Genomic DNA, 14880 nt, shown 5'->3' with positions numbered 1-14880 from the left:
AAAAAAAAAGGAAAAAAAAAAAACACTTTGCCCCCTTGCTGGGTGTTTGATAGTGTCGGTGATCTAATCATGGCCCCGATTCGTGATTGTTTTGATTTTAGAGGTTATTTAATATTATTGTATTTTTTAAGGTTTTTTTTTTAAATTTTATAATAAAATAATATTTTTTATGTTTTAAAATTTTATTTTTGATACCAAAAAAACAATACAAAAACATAAAAAATAATTTAATATAAAAATAAAAACTTAATTTTTTTAAAAATATTTTTTTATAGCAAAAACAAATATGAATTAAATAAATCTCGTGTTTTCCTTGTGAATTGGATTCGAGAATTACATTTTGATCCCTGAGCCATTATGATCCCGTAAAATACCTTCCATTCTAGCATTTGGAAGATTTCCATATAAAAACAAAAAAATGTGAACAAATTCAACGAAAAAAATTAAATAGGCTAATTACCATATTAAAAAAACATGTTAGAATTAAAAAGAGAAGGATTTTATTTTTTATTTTTTTATAAAATAGAGAAACTTAAATATTTGATTTGAAACTCCATAGACTTTTCCTTTGTTATATAGTTTTGAGAGAAATTTGATGGATTGGAAAAAAAAAACAATGATGAATAATGTAATGACATTATTGTTGTTGTGTGATGCAATAATTCTTGGGCTTTTTTAGTGGTTAAATTATTCGGGTTGAGTTTTTAAATTTTAAGATCTAATTTTTAAAAAAAAAACACCTAAAAACACCGTACAAATCCTAGATAATCTTATTTCTAACCCCTAATGATTTATAATCACTTTAAAAATAAAAATTTAAGCCAAATAAAAATAAATTTTGTTTTTTTCTTCTCTGCCTTTTCCTACAACTTCTCTCTCCTCTCTCAAAATCATTAAATATGATAAAAATAAAATTTGGGGGCTCAAATATAAAAATTGAAAAACTATAGAGACTAGGCAAATAGAAGTCAAAACTTCAGGAATCAAAATGAACTTTCATATATAATGTTTCTACTTTCTACCATGCAATTCATAATGTCTTGTATCTTGCTAAACAATATAATGAATCTACCCTAAATCTCTAGTTTTATTTATAATTATAATATAATCTTAGAATATTTATTGACAAGAAGGGGAAATTGTACTATTATCCTTAAATTCTCAATTTGGTTACTAAACAACAAATATTACTGATTGGGTTTCCTATTTATTGAGCATTACTGAATAAATTATCATCATATATAAAGACTTGTCTATTTTAGGGTATGTTTTGGATTATGTTTTGGAAATGTGTTTTTAAAAAATTAATAATTTTAGATCATTTTAATATGTTATGTTAAAAATAATTTTTAAAAAATAAAAAATACTTTTAAAAAACAACTACTATTATATTCTCAAATATTATCTTAAATACAAGGATACATCTTAAATCTAGTCGGTTTTTTCATGAATTTAACAGTGGTATTTAATTGGATAATATTTGTGATTGTTTTTCCCTGGGGATCCTGTCGAGAATCATATGGTAGCGAGGCACAAACTTCTACTTAATTAATATTGAAATTTAATTATTTACAACATAAAAGGGAAGAAAATCTAACCAAAAATCAAATAGACGTGCACACTAAAATTCAACTTTCAAGGATGATGAGAATTGAAAATACAAAATCGGAATTAAATAAAAAATAAAATTTTAAAAACATTATTTTTTAAATAAATTTTAATTAAAAAAATAGATAGAGTCAAGAATCGAAGAATGATAATGAAAAAATTATAGTTATTAAATCCAGTCAAGGGCCGGGTTCCATGTTTTATGTGTCAACCCGGATCAACTCAATTAACCTAGATCAACCAGAAAAATTATTATTTTCATATAAAAAATTCAATGTAAATATAGATTATATAAAAAAATATTTTAAATTTTTTTTTTACCTTGCATTGAAAAGATATTATGTTAAGTTTAAGTATTTAAATAAAAAAAATTATATTTCATATTAAAAAAACATAACTTTTTTTTGAAATATAAAATATATATATTGATAGGTTTAAAATCTCATATTTAAAAAACATAACATTTTTCCTAAAATATAGGATGTATATATTAATAGGTTTCAAATTCCATATTGAAAAAATATAATTTTTTTAATGAAAAAATATAATTATATACGAAAGGTTTTAAATTCTACATTAAAAAGATATTATATTATCTTTTTAAGTTAAAGTATTTAAACTAAAAGGTTTTTTACTCTATATTGAAAAAACATGATTTTTTTCCTGGAAATATAGAATATATATATATATTAATAGGTTTCAAATCCCACATTGAAATAATACAATTTTTTTCACGTGAACATGAAGTATATATATGAAAGAACTTCAAATTTTATATTGAAAATATACAATGTTATCCTTTTAAGTTGAAATATTTAAACAAATATCCCATATTGAAAAAACATGATTTTTTCATTAAAAACATAGAATATATATACTAATAGGTTTCAAATCTTATATTTAAAAAAAAAAATTGGGTCTTGTCCGAGTTATGGGTCGACCTATTAGGTCGCTCGGGTTTGATCGGGTTGTTGCCCCAATCAATTTTTTTATTAAACCAGACCGGTCTATTTATTGGGTTGATTGAGTTCTAGATTGATCTGCCAGGCCAACTCATGTTTAATAAATGTGAAAAATAACTTGAGATGAAAAAAAAAGGAAACAAGGTATAACAATAAACGCATGCAAGGTGAGAGACAAGGGTGTGTTTATTTTTAGAGTTTAATTGTGTTTTTTTTTAAATTTTAAAATTATTTTTGAGTGTATTTTCTATTATTTTGATGTTATGATATTAAAAATAATTTTTTAAAAATAAAAATATTATTTTAATATATTTTTAAGTTAATTTTTTTTCAAAAACATTTTTTATTATAATCTAAGTTATAAAATAATTTGATATGGATAAAAAAACAATCAATCAAATAATCTTTAAAAATTTGTTTTCAAAAACAATTTTTATTATAATCTAAGTTATAAAATAATTTGATATGGATAAAAAAACAATCAATCAAATAATCTTTAAAAATTTGAATTTATTTTCCAGTCAAACCAAAACTGGACTAAATTTATTAGTTTAGTTTTAAGTTTTTTTTAAAATGAAATAAATCTAATTTAATTAATGGGATTTTTAGTTATGCTATTTTTAATCAATTTTAACTTAATAAGTTTTTAATTTATAATAAGAGTTTTTTTATTCAATTTTTTATTTTATTTTTCAAATTAAAATCTAATCAAATTATTTTTTTAATTTTATAACTTAAATTATTCAAAAAAATAAAAAAATTATTCAACTCAATTAATTTAATCAATTTGGAATCAATTTTTACAAATAATTTGAATAATTCAATTAATTATTTAATTTACTCACCTCGTTCAAGCAGTCATTGGTTGAGAATATAATAAATATTATTTGTTAAAATATTTTTTATTTAAAAATATGTTAAACTATATATTTTTAATATTATCCTGTCAAAATAATAAAAATTAATTTTTTTTTTTTTTTCAAAAAGACGATTGAACCACGTTGCCGAATATCTTCAAACGGTCTAACCTCCAAAATCTCTTGCCTGGAAAAGAAGCTAGCCACCTATCACAAATAACACACGCACATTAACGAGCCAGAGCCATGCTCTAGAATGACGCAGAACAACCCAGCCCACCCCGAGGAAAAAAAATCTTAAGCAGAGACGAAGAGAAGGATAGCAAGAGAGAGGCCTGTCAATCAATCAATTCTCTTCAGCCGGCAGCATACGGTATCTATAACTTCTTCTTCTTCCTCTTCTTCTTCTTCCATCTGCTTCAGCTTTCTTCTATGGATACTTAATTTTGTTAACTGTTGTTTTACTTGCGTATCCTGTAACGTCTTCTTCTTCTTGTTTTATAGGTTTAGTCATGGCGAATACAGCTGCCTCAAGCTCTGTATTGTTGACGAGCTTGCCTCAAATCCGTACAGATGATACTTTCTCAAGGAAGAACCGGATAAACCTAATTCGTTCCCCTTTGATTCGATTCCAAGCCAGCCATCATCAATCTTGTCATTCCATTTCCTCCAAAAGGTAATCGCATTTCTGGAACTTGAACTGTTCTGTGTAGTTGAGATTTTACAATTTGTACAATTTTGAGGGTTTTTGATGATGAATTGATGAAATTTATGCTTTACCTGAAATTTATTGTTCTGCTTGCTCAAGTCTAGTTTTTTTTTTTTGAAGTTGGAAACATGAGATTGCTGCCGGTAGATCAGGTACTAGTAGAAAGAAGAATAATGCTTGGAAACATTGTAGTTCGTTCCTTGGTGAGAGAGTGGTTGAGGCATCTTTTCCAGAACAATTTAAGTGCATGTCTTTCTCCCTTAACCGCCGTAGAAGCCGCTATAGCATCAAGAGATCTATACCGAGAGCCTTTATTGATAAGTCTGCTTTTCGTTTGTCTGGCCATTCATTCGATACTGCTTCTGTAAGTACATATCTCCTGCTTCCTACTTTTGATGACAATCTGTTCTGTTTTGAGGTGTCAAAATGTTATCCCCCACCCCCTTTCTCCTTCTAGATGGAAGAAGAAGATTATATTAAAAAGGAGGCAAAAATGCGATCACAGAAATGAAGTGTGTTTATTAGGTGGACAAATAAAGCTCTTTAGTTCTATCGATTATCGGTTACTGTGAATCATTAAAAGATCCCAGAATGGCACAAAAATAAGCCAAAATGCTGTTATATCCCCAACTGTTGTCTCAATAAAGAGAGGCTTAGAATTTTTTTTTTAGAACAGAATGTTTTTGAATCTCGTGTTTTCTATGATGCACGACGCATTTGAGATTTCTGTCCTCATTCTCTATGGTGATTTAGGCTCAGACAATTGGGGATTTTAGGGTTTGGGTTAAAGAGAAAGGGAAGTAAGGCTTGTAGACCTACAAAGAGAAAAACCTAAGCATCATAGGTAGGATTCTTAGAAATCTCACAATCATGGAAGCATAAATTGTTGGAAGTTTTATTCATAATTCTTTTTCTCCATATTGAAATATTACATATCTAATAGCTTCATATAGAGTTCCAAATTCTCCCAGTCTTTTAAGGGCGTGAACTCCTGAATAAGCAAAATAACAATTCCTAAAATCATAATTAGTGTAGGAAAACTGAAACAAAATTTTCAGGACTTATAAAGTAAAACCTAAACTCTGAAAATCCATCAGATTTGGGAATTTCAAAATACTCCTCTATTTGAAAATCACATTAGAATATAGGAATTCTGCCTCTCTTTTTTTTCAACTGCATTGTTCTCTCCTGGTTGGAGAAATCTTAAACTTGTGCTCTTAAAGTGTCAAAGCTGCAAAAACTGAATAAACTTTAGTGACTTCCTTGCCTCAACACAACATCCTTGAAAAAGAAACAACAACTCTTTTTTGAAGGTGTCGGCAGTGATACGATGACATGTTTACACTCCATTGCACCATAAACTTAGGGAATGGTGGACACTATGTGCGCTGTAAAAGGGCCTAAATTAGTTTTGAATTTCTGGAAGCTCAGTGAAATAGTGGCTTAGAGCATGAAGGAAAGGCTATGGATCATGTAGAACATCAACACATCAAAAAAGGGCAGCAAAAGGGCTGCTTTGACATAAACAACCTGGTCAATATGCTAGAAATGAAGAATTAAGAATCTCGGATGGAAGCAGCAGAGAGAGATTAATGAACCTCCTTCCTACTACAAATAATCCAAAGTGGCAATAGAAAGAAGAAAAACCACCATAGAATCTGTACATATTCTCAAATTCTTACCACCTTTCCTGTTCTTACAATAGGCTAAGCTTGCCAATAACTATCTGTTATTCACAAATCCTAAGTATTCCATTGCCCTTATTGTATTTCTGAGCACTCTGGATATGGAGCACACTCCTTGCACTCTTTGCATGTTCAAGGTTCGCTTTGCATTAGTTCTGAGGACAAAAAGAATGAGAAGAAGGTTAATCTTGCATCAAGCATCTGGTTCAGTGGTTCTTCTATGTGATATCTTCTAGAATTCAATGGCACATGCATAAGTTAATTGATGAGCATTTATAGATTAATCTATAAAAGAAAGGGAAAGACAGAAAGAAAGAAAGAAGGAAAGAAAGAAAAAGAATAGAGAAGAAAGGTAAGTAATTAGAGCTGGTTTGGATTCCTACAAATTTATTTGGAATTCATGCCAAGGTTGAGCTTGCCTTAATTGTTCTTTAGTTCAGCTCCGATCCAACAATCGTAAGCTTTTGCCTACTCAAGTGGAGCTTAAGCATGGGTTTTCTGGATTTGTTTGGTACTCTTACTGTTACTAGAGTGCGTTCACTGTGATCAGGGATTAATTAATGACCATATCTGAAGAGCATTTCCTTATTTATGAAAATTGTATGACTGTTATCCCTAATTGTGTTTGTTCCAATGTCTGTTCAATTCCAGTGTCCATTTTCTTCGCTTGCCTCCTCAGATAATTGCTACTAACTTATTGTAGTCTTTTCATGCATATGATGTATGCATATTTTTCTAGATTGCTGATTGTTGTCTGCATAATTTCCAGGGAAAGCATGTTCATGCCCCATGTGCATCAATGGGTCCAAATGAGCCTCATGCAGCAAGTATAGCCTGCCCAGATGGTATTCTTGAGAGACAAGATTCCCATTTATTAGATTCTGAATTAGAAAGAGCAAGACTACTTGAGTTTTTGAATTCTGAACTTCCATGTCACCCAAAGTTGCACAGAGGACAACTGAAAAATGGACTCCGTTATCTGATTCTACCAAATAAAGTTCCACCAAACAGGTATAGTTCATGCACTCCTGTGTGACTTATGTTATTCATCATGTTTCCAGGGCATGCCACTTTAAGAATTCTAAAATCTTATGGTTATTATATAAGATAGTTACCGCATGCTAGGAGCTAGATGCTTGTTCTATGGTTCATTCAAAAAAGTTATATTTACTTCTTGTAAATGCTTGAAATATCATTACATACATCCCTGTACATTTATTACCACATGTCCTTGTCAAATGAAGTGTGAGAGGACCTGAAGGTGACTTTTGGGGCATAATTCAGGGTTAAACTCTTCAATAATGAGGAAAAGATAAACTACAATAACAATTCATAACAAATAAAGAAACTAAGTGCTCTTCCTCAGATCATTGAACAGTAAGCATCCTTGTATATGTATATATGTAACCCATCCATTAACATTAATTATGAAATAATCATCCATCAATGTGATATTGAAAGGTTATTTTCAATAAGAAATTTCCTAGACTTCTACTCTGAGGAATTGGGTTGCTCCATGTATTCTTGACTATAGATGCTTTTCTTAAATTCTCCATATGTTCATAAGTTCATTCTTCTATAGCATATGATGCTTACAGCTAACATATTGTTTGAACCTTTCTTGCAAGTTAGATGTAACTAGCATTTGGTGTTTTACTTATGGAAGTCTAATGGATTACAAATTTGAAATATGTTAGCACATCCAACAAAAGCTTCCATTATGACAATACATTAACTTCATATTTCACAAGAGCAAAGCTAACATTATGAAGGGGAGACATATTACAGGCCAATTCCAGTTATCATGAAATGTGTTGAACTAGGTGTAAGTTAAAGTAAATTGAATTCATGACCATGCTGAAGAATATAGTAGTTGCATGGTTATGATACTAAATCTATTCATTGAATTTCTCTTTAGCTCACCAAATGATATTAGAACTTATGACTGAATGTTAAATTCTTCTCTCACAAGAGATGTATAGTTGTGGGATTTTCAAAATCACATTTGCTTTATTTTTCTACTCAAAATCTAGAGGGCCCTGAAATCTTTTCTTTTAATTCTCTAACTCCCATCTATGCAGTACCGTAAAATTTCTCATTTCATCTAGTCAGTAGTATTTGGAAAGAGAGGATACCATCCATGGTTAACGGTCTTAATTCGATGGTGGTAATTGGTGTGGTCAAAACTCACCATTCCTTCTCTCATATACAAAACTAACTTTCAATTTTTTAGGTTTGAGGCACACATGGAAGTTCATGTAGGATCAATAGACGAGGAAGATGATGAGCAAGGAATCGCACATATGATTGAACATGTTGCATTCCTTGGAAGTAAGAAACGTGAGAAACTTCTTGGAACAGGGGCCCGATCTAATGCTTACACTGATTTCCACCATACAGTGTTCCACATTCATTCACCAACTTGTACAAAGGTTTGTCACTTTACTCAATCTTTTCCTACACTAACAATTGATTTAATTTAATGGTTTTGGTTGTTGTGTTCTTAACACCTTTTTAGGCTCCAACTGTTTCCTTTCACTCTGTTGTGTGCTTTTATTGTGATATTCTTTTGATCTGGTTTTTTCCTTGCAGTTCTTTGGTTACTTTTGATGGGTTCAAGAAAGTATTGTTTGAAGATAAATAATTCTATACCATGATGGAGAAATATAAAAAAATAAAAGCCATCTAAATATTCAATTTCTTTTATAGTGAGCCAAAAAAAAAAAAAAACAGTAGTTAAACACTTTAAAGCATGGATTATGATTGCAAATTTATAATATAGTTGATTGATATCTTATGTATCAGCAAAAGACTGTTAACTCTACAAAGCAAGGATTGTAACTACAAATTAAGGAATATACGTGTATTAGACAATATATAATTGTTGTGTTTAATAGAAGATATTTAATTACTAGCACAAACTTGTGTGTTTGTGTGCATTTGTAGATGTGCTTCATCTGATTCAAACTAAGTTGCTTGTTGGTATGTTTTGCACCTTGCTGGAAGTAAAAAAAGACTTCAGAATGTGCACCCAACATATTAGAGTGACTTTATTGAAAACAATTCTATGTGAGTGTTTGGGAGCATGGTAGTTTATTCTTTTAGATGCTTTTCAAAAGTGCTTTCACTTAAGAAAGAATCAAATTGATGTTTTTTTAAGCGCTTTTAATATTTTGATGTGTAGATGTTAAAAATAAAAAAAAAAACTGAAAAAAAAATCATTTTAGTGCATTTTTAAGAGATTTTTTTTTAAAAGCACCCTGCACCACAATAGCAAGCACACAATAAATCTTATTGTTCAATTTGTCTTTTGCACGGGATAGTGTGCACCAAGCATCTGATAAAGTTATGGAAGTTAACATACATATGGGTAAGTTTCATTAATTTGGTAGAGTACATTTGAATTTTGGTGGATTTGCTGATTGTTATCTGTACCAATATGGTAGACATATGATAGTATAGAATGAGTATCTGTTTGACTTGTTGAGAGAATTAGGGAGATACATTAGTATGTCTTGCAATATTGTGTCGCCATGCTTGCCTATTGTAATTGAATGCTTGCATTATAAACTACATTATCTTTATGTCTTGCTATCTTTTTCTTGCTTCTTGCACCAATACTTTTTGATTAAATTCCACCATGTGGTGTTTATTGATGGCAAATGGTGCTTGCCAGGATGCTGATGGAGATCTACTCCCCTCTGTGCTGGATGCCTTGAATGAGGTATAGATGAAGGAATTGCTCTTGTATTTGAGATGCTTCCCTTAGTTTGGATTTGTTTCTTTTTTTGTCAAGAAGACAAATGTTTGCTAGGATGATGGCATGCAGAGTAAAGATTTGACAATTACAATGTCTTATTTAATGTATCCGTTTCATTGAACAGATAGCTTTCCACCCGAGCTTCCTTGCTTCTCGAGTTGAAAAGGAAAGGCGTGCTATACTTTCAGAACTACAGATGATGAATACTATAGAATATCGTGTTGACTGCCAGGTACAGACTCAGTGTTGCTTGTAAATTGATACTAGTTAATGTTTGAATATTTCTGTTTAATATCAATGTTTGATGATTTTCTTTTGAATGTAGTTGTTACAACATCTACATTCAGAAAACAAGCTGAGCAAAAGGTTCCCAATAGGATTGGAAGAGCAGATTAAGAAGTGGGATGCAGAGAAAATTAGGAAATTCCATGAGCGTTGGTACTTCCCAGCAAATGCAACTCTATACATTGTTGGTGACATTGATAACATTTCAAAGACAGTTCACCAAATTGAAGTATGCCCAAAAACTTGTTGATCATAATTTATAGCAATTAATCATTGTCTGGATTAGTAACTTATGTATCCATCTTGAAACAAGGACTATAATTACTTCTTGATGTGCAGAATGTCTTTGGACAAACTGGCCTGGAAAACAAGACAGTTTCTGCTCCTTCTCCAAGTGCATTTGGTGCAATGGCTAGTTTTCTTGCTCCTAAGGTCTCAGTTGGGCTCCCTGGAAGTTCGCCTCATGAAAAGTCATCTAGTTCTCTAGACCAATCCAAAATCATTAAAAGGGAAAGGCATGCAGTTCGTCCTCCTGTCGAGCATTATTGGTCTCTCCCTGGAAGCAATGCAAATTTGAAGCCACCGCAAATATTTCAGCATGAGTTTCTTCAGAATTTCTCAATTAATATGTTTTGCAAGGTATGGACAACAAGAGTAGTGGTCATGTTTTGCAGCATTTTGCTGGGTGCTGGTTCTTTTGCAGATGCTCTTGTTTTTTTTTATCCTCCTACTTCTTGGGGTGATGATTGCTATTGTGTGTATCTCACTGCATTCTAACTTCAGAGCAAATTCAGTAAAAAACATCATTTTATCTGCATCACTGTTTCCACCTTCATGTGCAAGTTGTGATGACAAACAGTAAAATTGAAGAGTTGTTGGGATTCTTGCTACTTGGAAAGGGAATTTTGGCAGAAAGTGAAGCCATTGAGTGGTGTTTCTGTTTAGGAAGGACTTCCTTTGCATTGTCTCATTGCGTTACTCGAGATACTGCAATGACTGATCAGTTATTTATCATCTCAGAAACTTGTTTGACTGCATGCTTTGATTTAAAGTTTTACGGTTCTGCTTGTTAAGTTGAATCTTAGTTCCACTTGATTTCTAGATCTTTTGGGTGTTTTTTTTTTAAAAATTTTTTTAGTGTTGTGTCGGGGTCTCCATATGTTCTGCCCCCTTCAATTTGGAACTTTTTTGAAGGAATGAATTGAATTCTACAATATCGCAGTTGAGTGAAATAAAAATTTCCTTGTTACTTCTGATAGAATAGAAACAAAATAAAGTTTATCTTCTGAATTCTGTAACAGGCCATTTTAAGTCAACTCACGAGCAACAAATTATACCAAAGTCGGTGCAAATTGATTATTATGGGAATCATTTTTGCAATTTGTTTCTTGCTTTTGATTTCAAGCTGGGTATTGTAAAAATTAAGAAGACCATCGCTTATCCCAACGAATAATTGATGACCTACAAAGGACAAAGTTTATTATGAACATGAATAAAATTTTCCAAACCAAATGATATATGATCTTTGGATTTTTTTTCCCAGTGTTTTACCACCTAAGTGTGTTTCACGTGTTTGTTCCAGTAATAAATTGTGTCTCTGTCTCTGAATTGGTCTCTTGAGGGTCGTTAACACCCTTCAATAACCCAAGTTTATATGCATTAGTGTTGCGTTATGACAATTATTTTTTATTTCATACTTTAGAATGGCGAGACTGTGAAGCATTGGCACTAATAAAGTTTGCCTTGGATTTAGTGTTATTATAGATAACTGCCTGTCAACTCCCCACAGAGGACATGGATTCAAGATTCTATTCATTCATATATGTCATATTTCAATCTGATGCATGATATATAGGAGCAAGTCTTTGTAATGCTGTTTGAAAGGAGAATATCATTTTTACATCTTAGTCAAAGGTAAGAAAATTAATTGGTTACTAATAATCCCGCCTTCCCGCCTTCCCATGCTGTTGATTCTGTACCCATTAGCCACTTTTCATGGCACGCCACTTTGAAGAACACTTTTCCATTCACATAAACATAAAAACATGAAGTTTTTCTCTGGTTCCCTTCTTGTAATTTAAGAAAAATCTGGAGTGTCTAGGACACTTGCAGTTATATGCTGTTAAATTCTTTATCATCATGTAGAAAATTTTGCTTATGTGTTTCTCCCTTTGGGACTAGCATTCAATGTGCAACATGCAGAAATACTAGCCTCTGGAAAAGTGGGCTTGATTCATTGTTTTTTTTTCCGCTTTATTTGGGTTGGGATTGACATCATGCTCTGGATTTTGCTGCAGATTCCAGTGAGCAAGGTCCAAACGTATGGTGACTTGTGCAATGTTTTGATGAAGAGAATATTTCTATCTGCACTGCACTTCCGAATTAATACAAGATACAAGGTTTCTGCTGGTCATGTTATATATAGTTTGAGCCTTTTTCCGCACTTGTTTCTTTCCTTTGCTTTCCTATTGGTCACCATTTAACCTGTGATTGGGTTGGTCACTAATTGTTTTTTCCTCATATATCAATTTTAATTTGTTCTGTTGCTTTAAATGCGTGTTTGTTTGGGAGTTGCCTTTTAGTAAACGTAGATTATGAATGATAATGGTTTTATTGCTGACAAATGCTTAAGGTTTCTTCTGACTATTGATCATGAATTTAGCTATGCTTTTGTTTCAACGAGCAGGATGGAAGTCAATGCAAATTTAACAATTAAGATTTTAACTCAAACATATAGTAATTCTGCAGACTGCTGGTAAAAAAATTATGGAAGCTGGGAAATTTTCAGGATGAAAGTTGGTGCAAATTTAACAATTAAGATTTGAACTCAAACATATAGTAATTTTGCAGACTGCTGGTAAAAATATAAAAATGATGGAAGCTGGAAATTTGTCTATATTGTATTGATTTCTGTATGTGTGGGTCCATATCTCTTAGTTTCATTAGCCCTCCCAAAATTTTTGTTAATTTTTTAAAATTTTCAGAGTTCAAATCCACCATTCACTTCAGTTGAATTGGATCATAGTGATTCTGGAAGGGAAGGATGCACTGTCACAACTCTTACAGTGACTGCAGAACCCAAGAATTGGCAAAATGCAATTAAAGTTGCTGTTCAGGAGGTTCGTACTTTTCTGTTCTTCTGTCTTCACTCTCATTGCTACTGTTAATGCAATTCCATTGCATCAATTTTTTCGTTGCTGTTTACATTCATGTTGGAATTATTATCAGATAACAAGCTCTTTTCTTTTCTTCATATTGTTATTTCCCTTATTTGCTAACTGTAGAAAAGGGCATGGTTTTTTGTTTAATAAGATTACATTGGCAGTTGCAACTATTAATAGTAGTCTTCAGTGGGCCATGCATCTATTTGTGTTTTTTGGCAAAAATTCTGGAGACAGAAAGCATTGAATCTTATTTGATGCTGCTACCAACTTTGCTCAATCAAATTTAGATCTTCTTCCTTTTCTCATCTTTTCCTGGTTAAAATATTTTATAGATTTTGTTTGATGCAGGTTCGAAGGCTTAAAGAATTTGGTGTCACAAAGGGTGAATTAACTCGCTATATGGATGCACTTTTAAAAGATAGCGAACATCTGGCAGCTATGATTGATAATGTTTCATCTGTTGATAATTTGGAATTTATCATGGAGAGTAATGCTCTTGGCCATACTGTGATGGATCAGAGACAAGGACATGAGAGTTTGTTTGCTGTTGCTGGAATGGTCACACTTGAAGAGGTAAATTTCACCCATAGTGACCCTAACTATTATTGCCTGCTGTGCATGCTCTTATCCCTGTAAAATGAAATTATGTAATGTGTGTGCTAGCAATCCGGGAAGTCATAACTTCATCATTGTCATGTGTGCTTATACTTTGATTTTGACTCTTACTGCGCACCTTTTTTTTCCCCTTACGTTTCAGTATATAGCCTGAACTTGCTTTAGAACTGCCATGCTATTTTTAGTATAGAGACTAATACAGAGCCATAGTTAGTATTGTGCCAAAATACTTTATTCTTGAAGATACTTAATTTCTAATGGTTTTGATGCTTCACAAATTTTTCCATTAACATTTATCTAATGCCTTGATTTCTCGTCTCTTAACTTTAATTTGTTTGTTGATGAGGTTTTATTGGAAATATTCGTGGTTATTATTGTGATATATTTGCCTTCAGTAGTAGGTGCTTTGTGAATGTAATGCCTTTTTGCATAGCTTGGTGTGCTTTCTGAAGTTTTTGAAGTTGAGAATGAGGATTTTGAGGTTCCTTTGTATATTCACTCTTTTGTTTGTGAAATCATTATTTTTTCATGACTTTTTCTAGTTATTTTAACTCTCTCTCTCTCTCTCTCTCTCTCATAGGTCAATTCTATTGGTGCCAAGTTATTAGAATTTATCTCTGATTTTGGAAAACCTACTGCGCCCCTTCCTGCAGCAATCGTTGCATGTGTTCCTGCAAAAGTGCATATTGATGGATTGGGTGAAACCGAGTTCAAGATATCCTCAAGTGAGATTACAGCTGCCATAAAATTAGGATTGGAGGAAGCAATTGAGGCTGAGCCAGAGGTGTCCACATGGAACTTAGCATGCTTTGTTCTTTTTACTTTTTTTTTTGGTTTTTATATAAACAGCCAGTTATTGAAATAAATTTCATTGACAAGTTCATTTATTTGATTCTATGTGCAGCTTGAAGTACCAAAAGAATTGATATCTTCAACACAGTTAGAGGAGTTAAGGTTAGAACGTAGGCCATCCTTTGTTCCCTTACTTCCAGATGCAGGCTATATGAAATTGCATGACCAAGATACAGGCATCACTCAGCGTCGTCTTTCAAATGGAATTGCTGTAAATTACAAGGTATCCTTATGCATGTTTTTATTCAGCTGGTCACTTCATTATACTGATGTTTTGATGTTGTTTAATATGCCATTGAATTTGGATTCCTTTCGTGTTTGCAATTCCACTCAATTATACATACATATATATATATATATATATATATATATATATATATATA

At 31.7% G+C, this 14880-nt stretch overlaps 1 protein-coding gene across 3 annotated transcripts in view; it reads left to right on the top strand.

Annotated features, from left to right (window-relative positions):
• Positions 1-3600: 3600 nt before the first annotated feature.
• Positions 3601-14880, top strand: part of LOC105125844 (uncharacterized) — an 18509-nt gene continuing 7229 nt past the window's right edge. For all 3 annotated transcript variants that reach the window (XM_011026495.1, XM_011026494.1, XM_011026493.1), the window contains exons 1-14: positions 3601-3800; positions 3932-4103; positions 4257-4500; positions 6591-6832; positions 8055-8253; positions 9498-9545; positions 9706-9813; positions 9907-10095; positions 10206-10505; positions 12164-12265; positions 12851-12985; positions 13379-13603; positions 14226-14429; positions 14550-14720. In XM_011026495.1, coding sequence (XP_011024797.1) covers positions 3940-4103; positions 4257-4500; positions 6591-6832; positions 8055-8253; positions 9498-9545; positions 9706-9813; positions 9907-10095; positions 10206-10505; positions 12164-12265; positions 12851-12985; positions 13379-13603; positions 14226-14429; positions 14550-14720 — 2331 coding nt within the window. In that variant the 5' untranslated portion in view covers positions 3601-3800; positions 3932-3939. The remainder of the gene's footprint in view (positions 3801-3931; positions 4104-4256; positions 4501-6590; positions 6833-8054; positions 8254-9497; positions 9546-9705; positions 9814-9906; positions 10096-10205; positions 10506-12163; positions 12266-12850; positions 12986-13378; positions 13604-14225; positions 14430-14549; positions 14721-14880) is intronic.

Source organism: Populus euphratica, unplaced genomic scaffold, assembly GCF_000495115.2.
Source record: "Populus euphratica unplaced genomic scaffold, PopEup_1.0 scaffold58.1, whole genome shotgun sequence".
NCBI classification, from domain to species: Eukaryota; Viridiplantae; Streptophyta; class Magnoliopsida; order Malpighiales; family Salicaceae; genus Populus; species Populus euphratica.
Note: the sequence above shows the minus strand (reverse complement) of the source record. Positions and strands in the feature narration are given on the sequence as shown.